General features: G+C 43.4%; 2 protein-coding genes across 2 annotated transcripts in view; one reads left to right on the top strand and one right to left on the bottom strand.

The window, feature by feature from the left end:
- The window catches only part of LOC310789558 (NLR family CARD domain-containing protein 3-like), a 708,349-nt gene that overhangs the window by 536,773 nt on the left and 148,616 nt on the right, over nt 1–22,960 (bottom strand). The window lies entirely within an intron of this gene.
- The window catches only part of LOC310789525 (nephrocystin-1-like), a gene marked incomplete at both ends in the record, with an annotated part of 149,457 nt that overhangs the window by 104,352 nt on the left and 22,145 nt on the right, over nt 1–22,960 (top strand). Inside the window, 4 exons of the mRNA XM_083651161.1 lie at nt 755–941; nt 4,932–5,033; nt 13,303–13,380; nt 13,474–13,561. Of these exons, the coding sequence (XP_083507287.1) occupies nt 755–941; nt 4,932–5,033; nt 13,303–13,380; nt 13,474–13,561 (455 nt within the window). The remainder of the gene's footprint in view (nt 1–754; nt 942–4,931; nt 5,034–13,302; nt 13,381–13,473; nt 13,562–22,960) is intronic.

The following is a 22,960-nucleotide window of genomic DNA, read 5'->3' on the forward strand; positions in this document are numbered from 1 at the left end:
ACAATGACGGGCACTTTCTTGTAAAACATACCTGGACTCCAACAAAGAAAGCTTAAGATGGTTTTCTCTCCTCCGAGCGCAGCTCAAGCCACTTACGTCTATAAGACCTGCAGATGTTAACGTAATTCCCTGGAATGCGAGACTTACCGAGCCAGTTACACGGCGTTGCATTCTTAGACATTGCCGTTTGCTTTTATTTAGTATGTTACATGCAATTGGCTAAATTATTAGTTAATTCAGAGTTAGATGCTATTGGAGCAGCCGGCCTTTTTCTTTCTTTTTTTGCCAGAAGTCGTCACACGACCACACAACCGGGTCAAATGGGCGTGGCTACATAAGGTGAATATGTCAGCAGAAACGTAACGTTACAGTTTGCCTTCAAATGTTCAAATATGCTTTAAGTATTACCATGGTTTGTTGAAGGAGGAGTTTCACCGGCAGGACGTAGCGCGTGGGAGGATTACGTTATTCTCCTCCCGGAATAGGCTCCCCGAACCGACCAGAGGAGGCACTAGTGCAGCGACCAGGACTCATATCCTGAATCCGGCTTCCCACCCGCAGACACGGCCAATTGTGCCTGTATGTACGCCCGACCAAACTGGAGGTAACACAGGGGCTCGAACCTGCGACCCTTGTGTTGCTATACGAGGAATCTACCGGTGTACTAGCCGGACGCTCGTCTGGTTAATTAACATTGCAAAGTCGTGTTAAGACGGTGTGGCTCTTTTTCCACATGCTTTGTTTTGATCCACAGTCACACCTCCAAGGAAGACAGCGAGGAAGATGACGACAATGACGACGATGACAGTGACGATGACGACGGTGACGTCAATGATGAAGATGCGAAGAGAGCAGTGAAGCCGCCTTCTCAGTCTGACCCTCGTATCTACACAGCACTCAGCGACTTCAGAGGAGAACAGGAAGGAGATCTTTCTGTTCAGGTGAGTTACTTCCTGATAAATAAATGATCACATTCATACAAACAATATTAGGATTTAGTCTTCAATGACATTAACTCATCGGTAACATCTAATAATCATCTACAGAGTATTTGCCACATTTCAACCGCTTATAAGTTGTAGTTGACATTCAACAATTCAACTGTTCAACAGATTTAGAGTTCTCACCGGGCCTGAAAATTCAAACCCCACCCGACCCGACCCGAGTAAGTTGAAGCCCGAGCCCGTCGTGCTGAGTCGGGTCCCGTCGGGCTGAAACTCTAAGCAGATTATCTATAGAGTCTATGTGACAATTTATGAACATACATGTTACACTAGGTGCAGGTGTGTGGAACAGGTTATGAACATACATGTTACACTAGGTGCAGGTGTGTGGAACAGGTTATGAACATACATGTTACACGAGGTGCAGGTGTGTGGAACAGGAAGAAACAGAATCTGTTTGTTAAATGTAAACTAAAAAGCTTTTCATACAAAACCTACAGACAAAGACAAACGGCTGAATTGTTGAATCTCAACTAGGGCGATCGTATTTTCATCGTCATCGCAATATGAACATGCGCAATAAACACATTGCAAAGACTGCCTGAAACGCAATGAATAACAAAAGTGGTTTTATTTACACGCGTCATGCATTCCCATTCAGCATCGGATCATTTTGTCTTGTGTTGTAAATCCAGCGTACACCTTTCCCTTGCAACAGTGCGCTCCGCCCCTCTGCCAAAGCCCAAACATGCTGTGTGTAGTTTCAGCTAGAGTCAGTGTGTATTTCATTTCTTTATTCAGTGGGCATAGGCTATGTTTGGGGTCTACATTAGCATTATTAAAGCAGAAAGACATAGGAACTGTATAGCTAATATGCATGCTTTAATATCTGTTTATTTATCGTCATCGCTATATTAAACAATGTTATCGCACATCGCAGATTTTCCTCATATCGTGCAGGCTCAATCTCAACTAATAAACTGTTACTATACTCTGTAGACTCTGTGTAGGTGGACTATCCAAATAAAGTGTTACCATCTCGCTAATCTTTTACTACTAAGGCCCCTTTCACTATTTCTATAAAATGGCTTCTTATAACCAGGTCTAACAATTGTTTTTCCATCTTCTCGAATAATCATGAAAAAGAGGTTTTCTGTAAAAAAATAAATAAAAGAGACAAAAAGGCACTCTTCAATGTGTTTGCATGACTGCAAAATAAATTGCTTATTTGTTAAGCGGAACTCATGGTCGGGTGTCAAGCTGTCACGCTGCAGCTGGCGAACCTGCCGGCGTGCAGCTCCCCGAAAATGTAATATAATATAATATAATGTAATGTAATGTAATGTAATGTAATGTAATGTGATATAATATGATTTTAATATAATATAATATGATATAATATAATATAATGTAATGTAATGTGATATAATATGATTATAATATAATATAATATAATATAATATGATATAATATAATATAATATAATATAATATAATATAATGTAATGTAATGTGATATAATATGATTATAATATAATATGATATAATATAATATGATATAATATGATATAATATAATATAATATAATATAATATGATATATTATAAAACGGCTCTCTCAAATCAAGCAATCTGATTGGTTCACAGCCATTGTATAAATCCAGTAACCCACTCCAATAACCCATGGCCATGGGTTATTGAGTTGCCATGGCAACTCTTACTAAAAGGCTTTGGTTACCTCAAATGACAGTGTAGAAAAAACAAATGGCGGAGACAGCTGTCAGATCCTTGTGAATCGATCTTCGCTTATAACTTTACTAATACTTTGCAGAAAATTATGTTTTGTACAAGAATAGACGCAGGCTAATCTCTTAACCCCTCTCTCGCGCGCCCTCACTCTTAACCCTGCATTTCTAAATAAGACGTAACGTTACTTGGTGTCGGCATACGGCTCTGGTGTCGGGCTTTGTAAAAAGCTCTCAGCTTCTCAGCAAGCGCCAGGATTGGCCAATGTCAACTTCAGTCTCCAGAACGATCCAATCAAATCACCCGCACGTCTATCCTCTTGCTAGAGGTCCCGCCTTACAGTAATGTTTCAACTGACTCTATCAGAATACCATGCCAGTCGTTCTTATAGTATTATTATTATATTTATATTATCATACTTGGAAACCGTTTTATAAAAGCAATATAGCACTCGAGCAGCGTGTGTTGTGGCATATATCCCGCTGCTCAGTTGTTATCCCTGTCGGCCTGCGGCCTCGTGGGATAACAACTGATCAGCGGGATATATTTGCCACAACACACTAGCTCTCATGCTATATTGCTTAAATATAATATGATATGATATAATATAAAATAATATAATATAATATAATATAATATAATAATATAATTTTATGTAATGTCGATGGGGAAATAACAGGAGCGAGTGAAAGCTATGACCAAGTATATGCACTACATTCTCTCCTTGGGCTAACTTCTACTCATTGAAATCCTAGTGAATTCACACCATTGACTAATTTTGCTGGGGACTCCCCTGGACCCCCTCATCAAGCTGACATTGGAGCATGTATGTCTAGCTGCCGCCGTGCTGTCCTAAAGTTTCTCACTTGATCAATTGAACGGAGGACATTTTCTTTCATCTTGGCCTTTTTATTTGGTCTTAAACATGTTGTCCATCATCTTGACTTCAAACAGAAGAGGGCGCTCACGCCCTTCAAACAGTGTTTCCACAGTTCTAGTCCTAGTAGAATCATTCTGAAATCTAGGCTGATACAGAGTGAGTGAGCTAAAGAGAGAGTGGTGCCAACTGATGTCCAAAATGCTTGATAGACACATGACTCACATAGCTATTAATGTGTGTGGGGGGAACAGTTCCAGGAAGTACGCTTGAATGCATCAAATAAAGCTGATAATATACAATTTGATTCTTTAAACGTCTTTAAACCCTTTCAAAGTACCTCACAAACGGCCCATTCTGCTGCAACTCTACACTGCTGCTTAATCCAGAAACTTACTTCCAGGAACTATGGCGAGGTCAAACAAATACAACAAATCAACTGGGCCATTGGAGTGAATGGAGATGACACAACTCTTATATCTCTATGGCTCTGGGCTGATAGGACTCACGCAAGGCAACTACACACCTTTATTTTCAGCCACTGTTTGGTGTGTGGTGAAGATCAGCCCCTAGACCAGTGGTTCCCAACCTTGGGGTCGCGACCCCAATTGAAGATGTCACTGATGATGATACTTATGATATTACCAATGTACTGAAATTCTGGGGTCCCTAGATTTTTGTGACGTCAATGTGGCATCACAAATCAAAAACGGTTGGTAATCCCTTCTCTAGACCATTTATACAAGTCAGATATTCATTCTGAAAGCTTTCCTGTCCATCAAACAGGCTGATGGAATTTCTCAATGTAACAAGGTTCATAAATAAGCAGCAGGAGAAATGCAGAAAGTTAAGTGATTAGAATAGAACAGTTGTGCATTCTGCAAGTCAAAGGAGCAACTTTGTATAAATGATGAAATGCAAAATATTTCACATCTAATCCTTAGGGCCCGAACACACCATACGCCGAAGCTATGCTGAAGCAATGCTGAAGCTACGCAGCGTGGAGGCAGTTTCATTTCAGCGTCCTTGTTAAGAGGCGAGACCGATCACACCAGCACGCGGGCTGCAGCGATAGTTTCAGCTTCCGTTCTATTTTTCAAGCGTGCAGCACCCGAGCTGTCAGGCACGAAGTCAATGCAAGTTGTGAGCAGGGGGAGGGCAGCGCCGAGCGAAGCGTTGAGGAAGAGAGAGTGCTTCTGGTGTGAATGGCAAGGCTCCTGCTCGAAGCTTCCGTGAAGTGCTGCTTCCCAGGGCTTAAAATTTGGCGCGGGATTGCGAGAATCGCGCATATTTTTGTCAATTCCTGCAGATTTGTAAGTTATAATGCGGGAGGTCACACAAACTGGTTTGTTGCCCTGTGTTTCAGAGGGGCGCGGTGCTGAGGATCATCAGGAAGACGGCAGATGGATGGTGGCTGGCGCAGGACACTAAAGGCAACAGAGGAGTCGTCCCTAAAACCTACCTGAAGGTACACAACCAGTCAACCAGCCATTTTGTGTCTCAAGATGACACTGATGACACCAGTTTATTTCATTGATTTTCACTCCTCCAGCTGTCACTGCCCTCTTCTCCACTGCCCAGTCACTTCTAGTCATACTATTACACTGCCCAGTCACTTCTAGTCATACTATTACACTGCCCAGTCACTTCTAGTCATACTATTACACTGCCCAGTCACTTCTAGTCATACTTTTACACTGCCCAGTCACTTCTAGTCATACTATTACACTGCCCAGTCACTTATAGTCATACGATTACACTGCCCAGTCACTTCTAGTCATACTATTACACTGCCCAGTCACTTCTAGTCATACTATTACACTGCCCAGTCACTTATAGTCATACCATTACACTGTCCAGTCACTTCTAGTCATACCATTACACTGCCCAGTCACTTCTAGTCATACCATTACACTGTCCAGTCACTTCTAGTCATACTATTACACTGCCCAGTCACTTCTAGTCATACTATTACACTGCCCAGTCACTTCTAGTCATACTATTACACTGCCCAGTCACTTCTAGTCATATTATTACACTGCCCAGTCACTTCTAGTCATACTATTACACTGTCCAGTCACTTCTAGTCATGCTATTACACTGCCCAGTCACTTCTAGTCATACTATTACACTGCCCGGTCACTTATAGTCATACTATTACACTGCCCGGTCACTTATAGTCATACAATTACACTGTCCAGTCACTTATAGTCATACGATTACACTGCCCAGTCACTTATAGTCATACTATTACACTGCCCAGTCACTTCTAGTCATACCATTACACTGTCCAGTCACTTCTAGTCAAACTATTACACTGCCCAGTCACTTCTAGTCATGCTATTACACTGCCAAGTCACTTCTAGTCATACTATTACACTGCCCAGTCACTTCTAGTCATACTATTACACTGCCCAGTCACTTATAGTGATGCTATTATACTGACCAGCCACTTCTAGTCATACTATTACACTGCCCAGTCACTTCTAGTCATACTATTACACTGCCCAGTCACTTATAGTGATGCTATTATACTGACCAGCCACTTCTAGTCATACTATTACACTGCCCAGTCACTTCTAGTCATACTATTACACTGCCCAGTCACTTATAGTGATGCTATTATACTGCCCAGTCACTTCTAGTCATACTATTACACTGCCCAGTCACTTCTAGTCATACTATTACACAGCCGAGTCACTTCTAGTGATGCTATTATACTGACCAGGCACTTATAGTCATAGTATTACACTGCCCAGTCATTTATAGTGATACTATTACACTGCCCAGTCACTTATAGTCATAATATTACACTGCTCAGTCACTTATAGTCATACTATTACACTGCCCAGTCACTTCTTGTCATACTATTACACTGCCCAGTCACTTATAGTCATACTATTACACTGCCCAGTCACTTCTTGTCATAATATTACACTGCCCAGTCACTTATAGTCATACTATTACACTGCCCAGTCACTTATAGTCATACTATTACACTGCCCAGTCACTTAACTTATAGTCATACTATTACACTGCCCAGTCACTTCACTTATAGTCATACTATGACACTGCCCAGTCATTTATAGTGATGCTATTACACTGCCCAGTCACTTATAGTCATACTATTACACTGCCCAGTCACTTCACTTATAGTCATACTATTACACTGCCCAGTCACTTATAGTCATACTATTACACTGCCCAGTCACTTATAATCATACTATTACACTGCCCAGTCACTTATAGTCATACTATTACACTGCCCAGTCACTTATAGTCATACTATTACACTGCCCAGTCACTTCACTTATAGTCATACTATTACACTGCCCAGCCATTTATAGTGATTCTATTACACTGCCCAGTCACTTATAGTCATACTATTACACTGCCCAGTCACTTATAGTCATACTATTACACTGCCCAGTCACTTATAGTCATAATATTACACTGCCCAGTCACTTATAGTCATACTATTACACTGCCCAGTCACTTATAGTCATAATATTACACTGCCCAGTCACTTCACTTATAGTCATACTATTACACTGCCCAGTCATTTATAGTGATACTATTACACTGCCCAGTCATTTATAGTCATACTATTACACTGCCCAGTCACTTCACTTATAGTCATACTATTACACTGCCCAGTCATTTATAGTCATACTATTACACTGCCCAGTCATTTATAGTGATACTATTACACTGCCCAGTCATTTATAGTCATACTATTACACTGCCCAGTCATTTATAGTGATACTATTACACTGCCCAGTCATTTATAGTCATACTATTACACTGCCCAGTCACTTATAGTCATACTATTACACTGCCCAGTCACTTCACTTATAGTCATACTATTACACTGCCCAGTCACTTATAGTCATACTATTACACTGCCCAGTCACTTAACTTATAGTCATACTATTACACTGCCCAGTCACTTCACTTATAGTCATACTATTACACTGCCCAGTCATTTATAGTGATACTATTACACTGCCCAGTCACTTATAGTCATACTATTACACTGCCCAGTCACTTCACTTATAGTCATACTATTACACTGCCCAGTCACTTATAGTCATACTATTACACTGCCCAGTCACTTATAATCATACTATTACACTGCCCAGTCACTTATAGTCATACTATTACACTGCCCAGTCACTTATAGTCATACTATTACACTGCCCAGTCACTTCACTTATAGTCATACTATTACACTGCCCAGTCGTTTATAGTGATTCTATTACACTGCCCACTCATTTATAGTCATACTATTACACTGCCCAGTCACTTATAGTCATACTATTACACTGCCCAGTCACTTCACTTATAGTCATACTATTACACTGCCCAGTCATTTATAGTGATACTATTACACTGCCCAGTCACTTATAGTCATACTATTACACTGCCCAGTCACTTCACTTATAGTCATACTATTACACTGCCCAGTCACTTATAGTCATACTATTACACTGCACAGTCACTTATAGTCATACTATTACACTGCCCAGTCACTTATAGTCATACTATTACACTGCCCAGTCACTTCACTTATAGTCATACTATTACACTGCCCAGTCATTTATAGTGATTCTATTACACTGCCCACTCATTTATAGTCATACTATTACACTGCCCAGTCACTTATAGTCATACTATTACACTGCCCAGTCACTTATAGTCATACTATTACACTGCCCAGTCACTTATAGTCATAATATTACACTGCCCAGTCACTTGTAGTCATACTATTACACTGCCCAGTCACTTATAGTCATACTATTACACTGCCCAGTCACTTATAGTCATAATATTACACTGCCCAGTCACTTATAGTCATACTATTACACTGCCCAGTCACTTATAGTCATAATATTACACTGCCCAGTCACTTCACTTATAGTCATACTATTACACTGCCCAGTCACTTCACTTATAGTCACACTATTACACTGCCCAGTCATTTATAGTGATACTATTACACTGCCCAGTCACTTCACTTATAGTCATACTATTACACTGCCCAGTCATTTATAGTGATACTATTACACTGCCCAGTCATTTATAGTCATACTATTACACTGCCCAGTCACTTATAGTCATACTATTACACTGCCCAGTCACTTCACTTATAGTCATACTATTACACTGCTCAGTCACTTCACTTATAGTCATACTATTACACTGCCCAGTCACTTATAGTCATACTATTACACTGCCCAGTCACTTATAGTCATACTATTACACTGCCCAGTCACTTATAGTCATACTATTACACTGCCCAGTCACTTATAGTCATTCTATTACACTGCCCACTCATTTATAGTCATACTATTACACTGCCCAGTCACTTATAGTCATACTATTACACTGCCCAGTCACTTATAGTCATAATATTACACTGCCCAGTCACTTATAGTCATACTATTACACTGCCCAGTCACTTATAGTCATAATATTACACTGCCCAGTCACTTCACTTATAGTCATACTATTACACTGCCCAGTCACTTCACTTATAGTCACACTATTACACTGCCCAGTCATTTATAGTGATACTATTACACTGCCCAGTCACTTCACTTATAGTCATACTATTACACTGCCTAGTCATTTATAGTGATACTATTACACTGCCCAGTCATTTATAGTCATACTATTACACTGCCCAGTCACTTATAGTCATACTATTACACTGCCCAGTCACTTCACTTATAGTCATACTATTACACTGCCCAGTCACTTCACTTATAGTCATACTATTACACTGCCCAGTCACTTATAGTCATACTATTACACTGCCCAGTCACTTATAGTCATACCATTACACTGGCCAGTCACTTATAGTCATACTATTACACTGCCCAGTCACTTATAGTCATACTAGTACACTGCCCAGTCACTTATAGTCATAATATTACACTGCCCAGTCACTTATAGCCATACTAGTACACTGCCCAGTCACTTATAGCCATACTAGTACACTGCCCAGTCACTTATAGCCATACTAGTACACTGCCCAGTCACTTATAGTCATACTAGTACACTGCCCAGTCACTCATAGTCATACTAGTACACTGCCCAGTTACTTCTAGTCATACTATTACACTGCCCAGTCACTTATAGTCATCACACAGCCAGCAAATGTGGCCTCCAGTAAAAAATGTATAGGTGTGTCATCCATTTAACATCTACAAAATTCCAAAATCCACCTTGACAGTTTGTCCTGCTTCACACTCACACATCTCCATTTAGAAGCTCTTCAGCACAGCCTCAGCCTGGTGAAGTGTCTTTCTCAGCCTGGTGAAGAGCACCTGGATAGCAGAGTGTTCCCCAACTAAGATTTGCCCATCTGGTCTCGGGTTTGAACCAGCAACCTTTCAGGAACAAGCCTGTGTCTCTAGTTTCTACGTTTCCACCACCACCACCATCCATTTGCCAAATACAGTATACACACTTTAGGACATAATGATAATGTTGAATTTTAAAGTACTTAAAGAGGTGACTGGTGAGTAACCATCAGCGCAACTCAAACTTCAGACTGAGGTTTTAGTTTAACGACATCAGTGTATTGTAAAATGCTTAGATCAGCCATTGCCAACCTGTGGCCCGGTGCCCACTTGTGTGAATGTGGGCTGAGAACACATTATTTGGTCAAGTCAAGTTTATTTATATAGTCCTAATTCACAAGCATGTGTCAGAGGGCTTCACAGAAAATATGTCTAGCTCAAGTTTCAATACTTTATTGCCATTCAACATCGTTGATAGGAATTTGGTTTAGTGAGCTCAATCACAGAACACAGCAAAACATGAAGACATACAATTCCCCTCACATACTGTACGATGCACACATTCCGACAAAAAAAAGAGATAAAAGTGACAAAATGCATAAAGTACAAAATACAATTTTACCAAAGTAAAACAACACTCCCACAGGGAGGTTACAGAACCACGACCAGCTGTGGTAAGTTAAGATAATATACGTTAAAATTAAGTGCTGTCACACGGAATATCTGTCTGTGTCAGACTTGAATAGAGCCTGCAGCACATTAAGAGTTGAAAGCACGGACAGCCTCGGGGTAGGTGCTGTTACAAAACCTAGCTGTTCTGCTTTTGATACTTCTCAACCTTTTAAAAGAAGGAAGAAAATTAAAAAGATAATTGGCAGGGTGAGAAGGGTCCCTGAGAATATTTTGTCCCTTTTTCTTGAGTCTGTTGGAGTAGATCTCAGTAAGGGACGGGAGCTCCTGTCCTATGACTAATTCTAGCTGACACAACAGTAGCAAATTACAGTAGTAATAATAATACATTGAACAATCATATGATAGAGAAATATAGAAAATATAGAAATATAGAATAGAATGGGTGCCATGCTTTAGAATAGTGGGGGAGGAGAGATCAGGAAAGGGAGGAGGTGGGGAGGGAGAGCAGGCAGAATGTGAGAGAGGAGAGAGCAGGAAAGTGATGAGGTGGGGAGGGAATGGGAAATGTTGGGGAGAAGAGGAGGTGGGGAAGGAGCAGGGGAAGAGGGAAAGAGAAAGAGAACGGGTGGCATGCTTTAGAATAGAATGGATGCCCCATACTGTTTACAGTTGAATGTGGGCTGAGAACACATTATCTGGCCCCCATACTGTTTACAGTTGAATGTGGGCTGAGAACACATTATCTGGCCCCCATACTGTTTACAGTTGAATGTGGGCTGAGAACACATGATCTGGCCTCCATACTGTTTACAGTTGAATGTGGGCTGAGAACATTTTTGAGATTTTCAAGTGGGCCATGAGTGGGGAAAGGTTGTGAACCGCTGGCTTAGATGATTAAAACCGCTCACTGTACCAAAACATTTCAGAGTGGTTCTGGTGTCAACGATGATGAAGATGAAGATTATGATGATAATGATGATGAGGGGTCAGACGAGGAAGAGGAGGAGCAGGATGGTGAAGACATGGCCGAGGACCAAGACAAACGGAGGTGAGGTTCTCAGTTTTAAAAACTGGAATCTGCTGAGATTTGGTTTTACTGTGTTGTTTCCAAAGGTTCTTAACTCATTCATGGCCGAAGACGTCTTTGACGTGTTATCAGGAATAGCCCTCAGGGCCAATGACGTGTTTGACGTGTTTTTGTTTTTATTAGTGCAGCGCGTAGTTCAAACACTTCCCCAGCCTGTGACATGTTATCAGGTCCTTAGCCTCAAAGCCAAGCCGACAACACGCGATCAAACACATACCGCAGCTGTTGTTTTGAAATGAGCAGGAGGAAAAACAGAAAACAGAGAAACGCGCTTCCTTGTGAAGTTGTGCAGAGAGGAGAAACGCCATTGAAACGCCCCTCGGCACGCTGCACGAGCCATATGCTGCAGGGCAGCGGACATCGATCGTTCGCGGTAGTCAAACCCGTGACCAACATGATCGATCCTGGTCCCTCGACCCCGTTCCTGTGTCCCAGCCCGAAAGAGACGAGACGGAGTCACAACTGTGTGAGCAGGAGGAGAACAGCAGCCTCGCCACAGAAATGGCTTTCACACAGAGCGAAGCAGCACGGCCACTTTCCTGTCGAGGGCGAGGAAGACTGGATTCCAATGCGACAGGACCCGGATGATCTCGCGGTAAGGAGTGTGTGTGTGTGTGTGTGTGTGTGTGTGTGTGTGTGTGTGTGTGTGTGTGAGAGAGAGACTACACTGATCTCTGCATTCTATTCTATGATCACACTCACTCACACTGAGTAAACTGTATTGTTGAATGTAAAAAAAGCACTTTATGTATATATATATATATATATATATATATATATTTTTTTTTTTTCATTTGTGTCATAACGAATAATATTTACATGTCTGATGTCAATACAGTTCAAAATAAAAGAATTGAGAGCGAGTTCTGCCTGAGATTGTGTGATTTACAAAAATGCCATTTTCTGCAATTTATCTTCTCAGAGAGACCTTTTTGGTGAAAACAGGGTGTATATAAATGGCTATAAGTAGAGTACAGAACATGCTAAAAGCTCACTTTTTTTTTTCCTGGTGAACCCAGAGACGTACATCTTCATTTTGAGGTATTGCAAATCACTTTGGTGCTAATAGATAATTTACTGTGGGTCTTGAAAGATGACCAACAATTATGAAAATCTTTGGCCTGTGCTAAATATTGGCAGTCCTAAACTGGCCATGAATGAGTTAAACCAGTTTTGTCCTTCAGATTATTCTGAGTGATGCGGTCAAATAAAAGGATCCCAGGACTATATTAGTTATAAAAAATACAGCACCAACACGAGGGTCGCAGGTTCGCGCCCCGTGTTGCCTTGGTCGGATGTCCATACATGCACAATTGGCCGTGTCTGCGGGTGGGAAGCCGGATATGGGTACGTGTCCTGGTTGCTGCACTAGCGCCTCCTTTGGTCGTTGGGGTGGAATAGCATGATCCCTCCATTTGCTACATCCTGCCGGTGAAACGCCTCGCTGTCCGGTGAAAAGAAGCAGCTAGCGACTGCACATGTATCAGAGGAAGCATGTACTAGTCTACAACTTGCCCCAGGTCAGCAGAGGGGGTGCAGCAACGACGGAGACAACTTAGACAGGTGGAATTGGCCGAGTACAACTGGGGAGAAAACTGGGGGGAAACAAAAACGACGACGACGACAACAAGTGATGAAAATACAGAATTAATTTAGATTGAAATTGATGATGATGGTGTTTTAATGATGCTTTCTCTGAATAATGTCAGTGTTTCCCTTCCTCTCTGCTCTCTAACAGCACTGCTTCCCATTCCAACTGGTCTACTGTCAGGAAGGCTCTGACTGAGGTGAGACTCTCTCCACGCACCAAGTGTTCTGCACTGCATTGAGCATTCTTATTGTTTTCACTGTGTGTGTGTGTGTGTGATTGTGATGGACAGATTGATACGACCGATGTGCTCTCTGCCATGGGGGCGATCCCTTCAGGATTCAGACCATCAACTCTTAATAAACTGCTGGTGGAGGAAGGTTAGTACACACACACACACACACACACACACACACACACACACACACACACACACACACACACACACACACACACACACTTACTTAAAGGATGACTAACCCCTAAAACAATTTTTTTTCAGCTTTCAACTAATGTATATGGCTTTTGAGGTGGTGTGTGAAGGAAAAATCTCTACATTTGAGACTAAACTGTTAGAATTCTACACGGTACACTGTGTCATTTTCAGGCAGTGATAGTGCCCTCTAGGGGTTCAAACCTCCTTTTTTTGGGGCCTCCAAAATCGCCGATTTGATTCAGCGTTACGTCACGGTGAACCCCCCCTTTCCAGATACATCCATCTGCATCTCGCCCCGCCCACCGTGTACGTTCTCCCGCCGGAAGTGTACGCGTACAGACCACAGACCTACTCCTTAAAAAAATAAAAGACTTGATATTTTTCTTGGCGTAGGTATTATGATATTCTATGCTTGTGTGCATTAGTGTCTTTAGGATGATTGAATGTTTGCATGATTCATGACCAGTGTTGGGACTAACGCGTTATTAAGTAACGCGTTACAGTAACTAAGTTACTTTTTGCGGTAACGAGTACTGTAACGAATTACTTCATCAGTAACGTAACGTACTTACAATTATTGCGGTTTAAACATGCTCGTTACTCGTTACTTCACGATTCTGTGCGGGACCTACAGCAGCGAGGCTAGAGAGGAAAATACGAGTCTGACGGCGGTCTGATGAGGAAGTAGGCTAATCGTGCGGCACTTCTATACTTTCTAATGTTACTAGACCAAATTCTGATAGTGAAACGGGTCATTTTGCGTGAGCTGTGTTGTGTACGGTAAGCGGTGTTCACTTCACACCACTCGGCGAGTCAGCAGCATGGAGCCCTCTCCTCCTCGCTTCTCTCAGGCTGTCTGTCACCAGTGCCCTGCTGCACCCAGGCAAGCACAGCACTCGTCTCTCAATTACAGATTCCCCTCGCGTTGGAGGGTGTTCACGGTGTGTTTCGCGTTGTCATGAAATGGGAAGAAAAATGCCTGCAAGTCTCCTGCCTTTTGGAGATGAACTGCTATTAAAGGCAGCCGCGACGAGCGGCTGCTTTGAGGCTCTGCTCTGTCCCTATCTGCAGGCAGCGCTGGGCTCTGCTGCTGGGGACTGCCCCCTAGTCCGATACCTCACGAGTCCGATACCTCACGAGTCCGACACCTCATGGTTTTGGGTTAGGGTCTGGGGGAGGTTAGGTTTAGGCGTGCACTCCGCTTTTACAAACGGTAACCACGGTGTTTATGTTGTTCAGCCAGGATATTATAGACTACTGATACAGTTGTTAATTATACACTGCCAAAAGTGTACTGGCTACTTTTTGAAGGCAATAATATATATGCCTCAATGCCTAAAATGTTGTGTTTTCTTGTTCCACTACTTTTCGTCGTAGTGATAATGGGTACAATGCTCAAATTTGACAGTTGTCTTGTCACACACTGTGCTACAGCAACCCCAAAATAATGTGTGTGCATTAATAAGAGAATTGAGTTAAAAAAAAAAGTAACTCAAAAGTTACTTTCCTAGTAACTAGTTACCTGCAAAGTAACGAGTAACTTAAAGTAACTGAGTTACTTTTCAGAGCAGTAACTAGTAACTGTAACTAAGTTACTAATGTAAAGTAACTTGCCCAACACTGTTCATGACTGATGTTGACAGACTATTCCCCCCAACATTGATCACATTCCCGGGGTTGATCTGGCTAGTTAATCGGCTAGCTATGCTACTAGCTAACATTAGCTAGCAACTCGTCCATCCTGTTCCTACCCGCGCTAGAATGAGCTCCATGGTCGGCCTCTGAGACCTAGGACAGCCCCCTCACCCCACCCACCTTCCATGAATCTGCCCAACTGCATACCCACTATTAGCACACCTCCCCAGGCTACACACAGACCCCCGCCCCGTCAGGACCTTGTCCTCCAGGGACCTACGTTACCCACTGGCTGGACCTTGCTGGCCCAGTGGCCCACACTTAAGCACTGCTCCCGGGGTACAGACAGCCAGCCGTCCCCCGGGAGCTATCAAACGTTAGCTTGCGTGCTAACATCAGTGTTTGGCCGCTGCAGTGCTCGCCTGCCTCGCTCGCACTGACTGCTTTTATTTTTGAAGGAGTAGGTCTAGAAAGTACAGTTACGCGTACAGACCGGAAGTGTACGCATACATACCGGAAGTGTACGCATACAGACAGAAGTGTACGCATACATACCGGAAGTGTACGCATACAGACAGAAGTGTACGCATACAGACAGAAGTGTACGCATACAGACAGAAGTGTACGCATACAGACAGAAGTGTACGCATACAGACAGAAGTGTACGCATACAGACAGAAGTGTACGCATACAGACCGGAAGTGTACGCATACAGACAGAAGTGTACGCATACAGACAGAAGTGTACGCATACAGACAGAAGTGTACGCATACAGACCGGAAGTGTACGCATACAGACCGGAAGTGTACGCGTACAGACTGGAAGTGTACACATACAGACCGGATACTTTCTAGACCTACTCCTTCAAAAATAAAAGCAGTCACTGCGAGCGAGGTAGGCGAGCACTGCAGCGGCCAAACACTGATGTTAGCTATAGCTAGATAGCAAAGTCCGTAAAGTGATGTTATTCAAGATTCAAGATTCAAGATTTTTATTGTCACTCCATGGTACAAGTATCACGTGTGAAATTCTTGTGCTGAGGGCTCCGTTTACAACATAGTACAAATGTGACAGGGAATATGAGTGCAAAAACACAACAAGCAATAAGGCAGTATAGTGTTAAGACAAGTCAGAGACAGTGGCATATTCACTGCACATAGGTGCACATGTCATGTGCATACTTTAGACGTGCTTAAACATTTTAGATTCGCCGTATTTGACATACAGGTGCAAATAGCATATTCCTTATTAAACATACAATTAAACTCGGCGTTTTAAATTCGGCGTATTTGACATACAGGTGCAAATAGCATATTCCTTATTAAACATACAATTAAACATTAGACATACGTTATGGTAGCAGCTACAGTGCGGTACAGTACGGCTACTACACTATTTGTGTATGTTAAGGAGTCTCGTGGCCTGCGGGAAGAAACTGTTCCTCAAGCGATTTGTGCGTGCTTTTGGAACCCTGTATCTTCTCCCTGAGGGTAACAGGGCTGTTGTGGGGGTGGTTTGTGTCTTTGATGATCTTCAGGGACCTCCTGAGGCACCTCTGTTTATACAGTTCATGCAGTTCTGGCAACTCACTTCCTGTTACGTGCTGGGCCGCGCGTCTCACTCTCCGTAGCACCCTGCGGTCCATGGTGGTACAGTTCCCGTACCAGGTGGTGAAGCAGCCAGTCAGCAGGCTTTCAATGGTGCCTCTGTAGAAGCCTCTGTAGAAGTCCGTTAGCTATAGCTAGATAGCAAAGTCCGTAAAGTGTGGCCACTGAGCCAGCAAGGTCCAGCAAGTTGGTAACGTAGGTCGCTGGAGGACAAGGTCCTGGCGGGGCGGGGGTCTGTGTGTAGCCTGGGGAGGGGTGCTTAATACTGGGTATGCGGTTGGGCAGGTTCATGGAAGGTGGGTGGCTCCCGGAGGTGGTCTCCCCTGGAGAAGGGTCCTCTAAGTCGGGGTAGAAGCGGGCTGGAGGGTGGGTGGGATGAGGGGGCTGTCCTGGGTCTCAGAGGCTGACCATGGAGATCATAGTGGGGGTAGTTGCTGGCTAGCTAGTAGCATAGCTAGCCAATTAACCAGCGAGATCAACGCCAAGGTCATGAATCATACAAACATTCAATCATCCGAATGACTAATGCACACAAGCATAATAGAATATCATATACCTCCAGAATGCTGATTTAAAAAGAAAAATATCCAGGCTTTTATTTTTGAAGGAGTCTAGAAACGTACTCTGGTCTGTACGTGTACACATCCAGCGGGTCTGAGAACGTACACGGTGGGCGGGGTGATGGTGCTCCAGCGCTGCAGATGGATGATACTGCCCCTTTCCCCACTCATGTGATCATTAGCTAACGCCAGAGCCATATAATAGAAGAGTTGCAACATCTCGTCTATAGGATAATTGTTGCTTTTGTTTTTGTTATATGTGTGTGTGTGTGTGTGTGTGTGTGTGTGTGTGTGTGTGTGTATGTATGTATACACTGTAGCCTATGTATGTATGTATGTGGATGTATGTATGTATGGATGTATTTATGTATGTATGTATGTGGATGTATGTATGTATGTATGTATGTATGTAAGTGGATGGATGGATGGATGTATGGATGGATGTATGGATGTGGATGTATGTATGCATGTGTATTGAGTACTTTATTGCTGTACTTTTTTTTACTTTTTAATTGTACTGTAACTGATGTGTTTGACCACAGGAAGAATAGTTGCTGCTGAGGCAGTGACTAATGGGGATCTGAAATAAACTATAAACAATAAGTGCGCCTGCAGTCAATTTGCATTGGAACAAACTAGCAGGTGGAATCTGCTGCCTTTTTTCTTTTTCTTTTTATCAAGCAGCATGCCGTTAACTGGTCAAATGTAGTTGATGTTATATAGCGTTGTCACGATACTAGAATTTCAACTTCGATATCAACATGCTAGCTGGGGAGCTCGCTAAGGTCAGATTGATTGTTGTTGGTCATGATTAACAGTCCGCATCAACAGGGCTGAATCATTGACAGTGGTGGTGTAGTTAGGGATTGTTTGTTGTTGGTCATGATTAACGGTCCGCATCAACAGGGCTGAATCATTGACGGTGGTGGTGTAGTTAGGGATTGTTTGTTGGTCATGATTAACGGTCCGCATCAACAGGGCTGAATCATTGACAGTGGTGGTGTAGTTAGGGATTGTTTGTTGGTGGTCATGATTAACGGTCCGCATCAACAGGGCTGAATCATTGACAGTGGTGGTGTAGTCAGGAATGTCATACCGAATCGACCTGGATAGCTAGGTTTAGATAGTGAGGTAATATGCAGTTGTGCGGTGGTAGCATGGAGGGGGGTGTTTCCAGGACGCTGGATTACACCGTTAAGCCTTCTTGAGGTGTCGTGGGCCTAACTTAACGAAACGTCGGTGAAGGAAGGTGCCCACTTGAAAACCCCAATGACATGCTTCATACTGCTGTTGGCTAGGGTAGGTAACTGGTGATTTGTGTCTTGTTTATTAGTTTGTTAGCCTGTTAGCTTGTTTTATTCTGGATTGGGCTTCTAAATGTGTTTTTCCTCGGATTTTGGCACAAGGGATAGTAACATCTTGTCCTGTGTATTAATTAATACTAAAGCTAGCTTAGGCTAGTGACTGTTGTGAATAGTGCAGCTGACAACTAGGGAAAGACCTAGTGACAGCATGGAAAGACAGCTGACAGGAGGGATTAGACCCCACCGGGGCTGCAATGGGTTAGCTGCTCATTGTGGCAGTAGCCAAGGCCAATAGGCCATTGGTTACACCCAAACTTGCTACGAAACAGAATTATGAAAAAACACCCCTAGAGTCTGCGAGAGCGGGGGCGGAAGATGACTCACCTATGGTTGACACGGTTATTGACTCTGGAACGGACTTGACTATGAGTAGGGAAAACATGTCAGTGGAAGCCACTAGTTCAGATGTAGATGGAAAGAAGCGTCAGGTTTGCTTGTGTGGCTGGCAGAAGGTAACAACTTTGAGGGGCCTTAGAATCCATCAAGGCAGGAAGAGGTGCTTGGTAGAGGGAACACAGGGACCCCGCATTGATAATTATTTCTTAAGAAGTTTATCAAGTCAGTCGGGTGAAGTCCAGCGACAGGAAGTAACCCACAGCTCGCAGGACATCAGCACCCCTGATGTTGAGGCAGGTCCTAGCACCGAGGAAAGCAGAGAGGCCAGCCAGCCAAAAAGGGAGAAGATTAGCGGTCAGAAGCCTAGAGTTAAGTGGCCAGGTGCAGCGGAAAGTAGGAAGTGGGAAGATATCAATAGTGATTTGGTTAGGATGTTAGAGAAGCTTAAAGGAACTGCTGAGAGTAAGTTGGAGAAAATGGGAGATTGTATTTATGATTATGGTAAGGAAAGGTTTGGCGTCTTTGAGAAAAGGAAGAAACTAGAGGGTGAGGTAGTTAAATCTAGGCGCCAACAAGAGATAGATAGACTTATCCAGGAGAGAAGACAGCTTAAGAGGCAGTGGAGGAAAGCTACAGAGGTTGAGAAGGAAGGCATTGATTGCTTGCAGTCAGATGTGAGGGATCGGTTGGCAGTTTTAAGAAGAGCAGAGAGCATTAGGAAAAATAGGAAAAAGAAAGAGCGAGCTAGAATAGCATTCTATAAGGATCCATTTAGATTTGTGAAGTCATTGTTTAGTAAGGAAAAGAATGGTAGCCTTATGGTACCTAAGCAGAAGCTTGAGGAATATTTGGAGGAGGTTCACAAAGATAGGGAAAGGTTTAGAGAGATGACAGTCCCAGCTGATATTCCACCTATTGGTGAAATAGAGAGCCAGTGTGATGATAGCCCACCAAGGTGGAAAGAAGTTCAAGAAGTAGTGAGACGTGCAAGGGCCTCTTCAGCCCCGGGTCCTAATGGAGTCCCCTACCGGCTGTATAAGAGTGCTCCAGATGTGTTGCAGTTTCTATGGAAGCTGATGAAGGTAGTCTGGAAGAAGCAGGTTATTCCTAAGGCATGGCGTAGAGCAGGGGGGATCTTCATTCCTAAAGAAAGGGACTCGTTAGAGATAAGTCAGTTTAGACCTATCAGTCTACTTAATGTTGAAGGGAAGGTTTTCTTTAGTGTTGTGGCACAGAGGCTGTCTAGTTATCTAGAAAAGAATAGGCTAATAGATACTTCGGTGCAAAAGGCTGGAATTCCCGGCTTCTCCGGGTGCTTAGAGCACACCAGCATGATCTGGCACCAAATCCAGTCAGCTAGGCGTGAGAAGAGAGACCTGCATGTAGTATTCTTGGACCTGGCTAATGCTTTCGGGTCAGTGCCGCATAGTCTGTTATGGGAGGCCTTTGATTTCTTTAGAGTGCCAGGTAGTATAAAGAGCTTAGTTAAAGCCTACTTCTTAGATATTCAACTCTGCTTTACCACAGCAGAGTACACTACAGCTTGGCAGCAGCTGGAGATAGGCATTATGGCAGGGTGTACAATTTCCCCATTAGCTTTTACCATGGCAATGGAGATCATTATTAGGGCTTCAAAATGGGTAGTGGGTGGAGAAAGGCTGCAGGGAGGGCTGCGGCTCCCTCCAATTAGGGCATACATGGATGACATGACGACTATGACGTCAACCGCTCCATGTACTAGCAGATTGTTGGATAAGTTAAATAGTAATCTGCAGTGGGCTAGAATGAAAGTGAAGCCAAGTAAGTCCAGGAGTATTTCAATCATTAAAGGGAGGGTAGTAGGTAAGAAGTTTGTTATAAATGATGAGGTGGTGCCTACAGTGTTAGAGAAACCAGTCAAGAGTTTGGGAAGATGGTATGATGCAAGTCTCAGTGATAAGGGACAGTTTGATGAGGTGAGGCAGGAAATGATTCAAGGTATTTCAAGTATAGACAAGTCAGGGCTCCCAGGAAAGTTAAAGTTGTGGTGTTTGCAGTTTGGATTGTTGCCTCGGTTGATGTGGCCACTGACAGTGTATGAGGTTCCCCTTTCAAAGGTAGAAAAGCTAGAAAGGATGATTAACTCATTCATTAGAAAATGGCTCGGAGTCCCACGCTGCCTAAGCAGTGTAGCCTTATATGGGAAAGGCATATTGGAATTGCCATTATCTAGCCTGACAGAGGAGTTCAAGTGTGCTAAGGTTAGACTGGAAATGACTCTGACTCAGTCAAAGGATCCAGTGGTTAGGAGTGTAGCGCCCACAGTTAAAACAGGGAGGAAGTGGAACCCAAAGGAGGCAGTACAGCAAGCACAGTCAGCTCTTAGACACAGGGATATCATAGGTCAGGTGCAGCATGGGCGTGGAGGCTTAGGGTTGTGCATAGGGAAACCTGTGTGGAACAAGGCATCAGTAATAGAAAAGAGGAAGATGGTAGTTGAAGAAGTACATAGGCAAGAGGAGGCAGTAAGATGTACTAAGGCAGTGTCGCAGGCAAAGCAAGGACAGTGGGTGAACTGGGAGAGTGTAGAGAAGAGAAAGTTGAAGTGGAGAGAGTTGTGGAGCATGGAGGCCAGCAGAATTAGATTTATTCTAGGGGCTACTTATGATGTGCTGCCATCTCCCCAGAACTTAAATCAGTGGTTGGGCGAGGATGGTGCCTGCCCGTTGTGTTCTAGTGTATGTACATTGAGGCATATACTGTCAGGGTGTAAGGTCAGTCTCTCCCAGGGGCGATACACCTGGCGTCACAACCAGGTGTTGAAATGTTTGGCAGCTGCAGTTGAGGAAAAGCGGCTAGAAGTAAATTCTCTAGTTGCTAGCAAAGAGAATAGACAGATCAAATTTGTACGTGAGGGAGAAAAGATTAGACCAATTAAGGTCAGGCACAAGTTAGGGCAGCTAAGTGTAGGTGGAGCCTGGGAAATGAGGGTTGACTTGAATGAACAGCTAGTCATCCCAGCATATATAGTTAGCACCCGGCTACGTCCGGACTTGTTACTGTGGTCTGAGGTAGAGAAGAGAGTTTATTTTATCGAACTCACAGTCCCGTGGGAAGATCGAGTTGAGGAGGCTTATGAGCGCAAGAAAGCTAGGTATGCTGAAATGGCAGCAGAGGCAGAGCAGCGAGGTTGGAGGGCTCGAGTGCGGCCTGTAGAGGTGGGCTGCCGTGGTTTTGTGGCAAAGTCCGTTATTGCCTTACTAACTGAGTTGGGCATTCGGGGACGGAGCCTGAAACTTGCGGTTAGCAACATGTCTCAGGCAGCAGAACGAGCAAGTGAATGGCTGTGGATAAGGAGGAAACATGCTAGCTGGGGAGCTCGCTAAGGTCAGATTGATTGTTGTTGGTCATGATTAACAGTCCGCATCAACAGGGCTGAATCATTGACAGTGGTGGTGTAGTTAGGGATTGTTTGTTGTTGGTCATGATTAACGGTCCGCATCAACAGGGCTGAATCATTGACGGTGGTGGTGTAGTTAGGGATTGTTTGTTGGTCATGATTAACGGTCCGCATCAACAGGGCTGAATCATTGACAGTGGTGGTGTAGTTAGGGATTGTTTGTTGGTGGTCATGATTAACGGTCCGCATCAACAGGGCTGAATCATTGACAGTGGTGGTGTAGTCAGGAATGTCATACCGAATCGACCTGGATAGCTAGGTTTAGATAGTGAGGTAATATGCAGTTGTGCGGTGGTAGCATGGAGGGGGGTGTTTCCAGGACGCTGGATTACACCGTTAAGCCTTCTTGAGGTGTCGTGGGCCTAACTTAACGAAACGTCGGTGAAGGAAGGTGCCCACTTG

This window comes from Poromitra crassiceps, assembly GCF_964638095.1.
Source record: "Poromitra crassiceps genome assembly, chromosome: 14".
NCBI classification, from domain to species: domain Eukaryota; kingdom Metazoa; phylum Chordata; class Actinopteri; order Beryciformes; family Melamphaidae; genus Poromitra; species Poromitra crassiceps.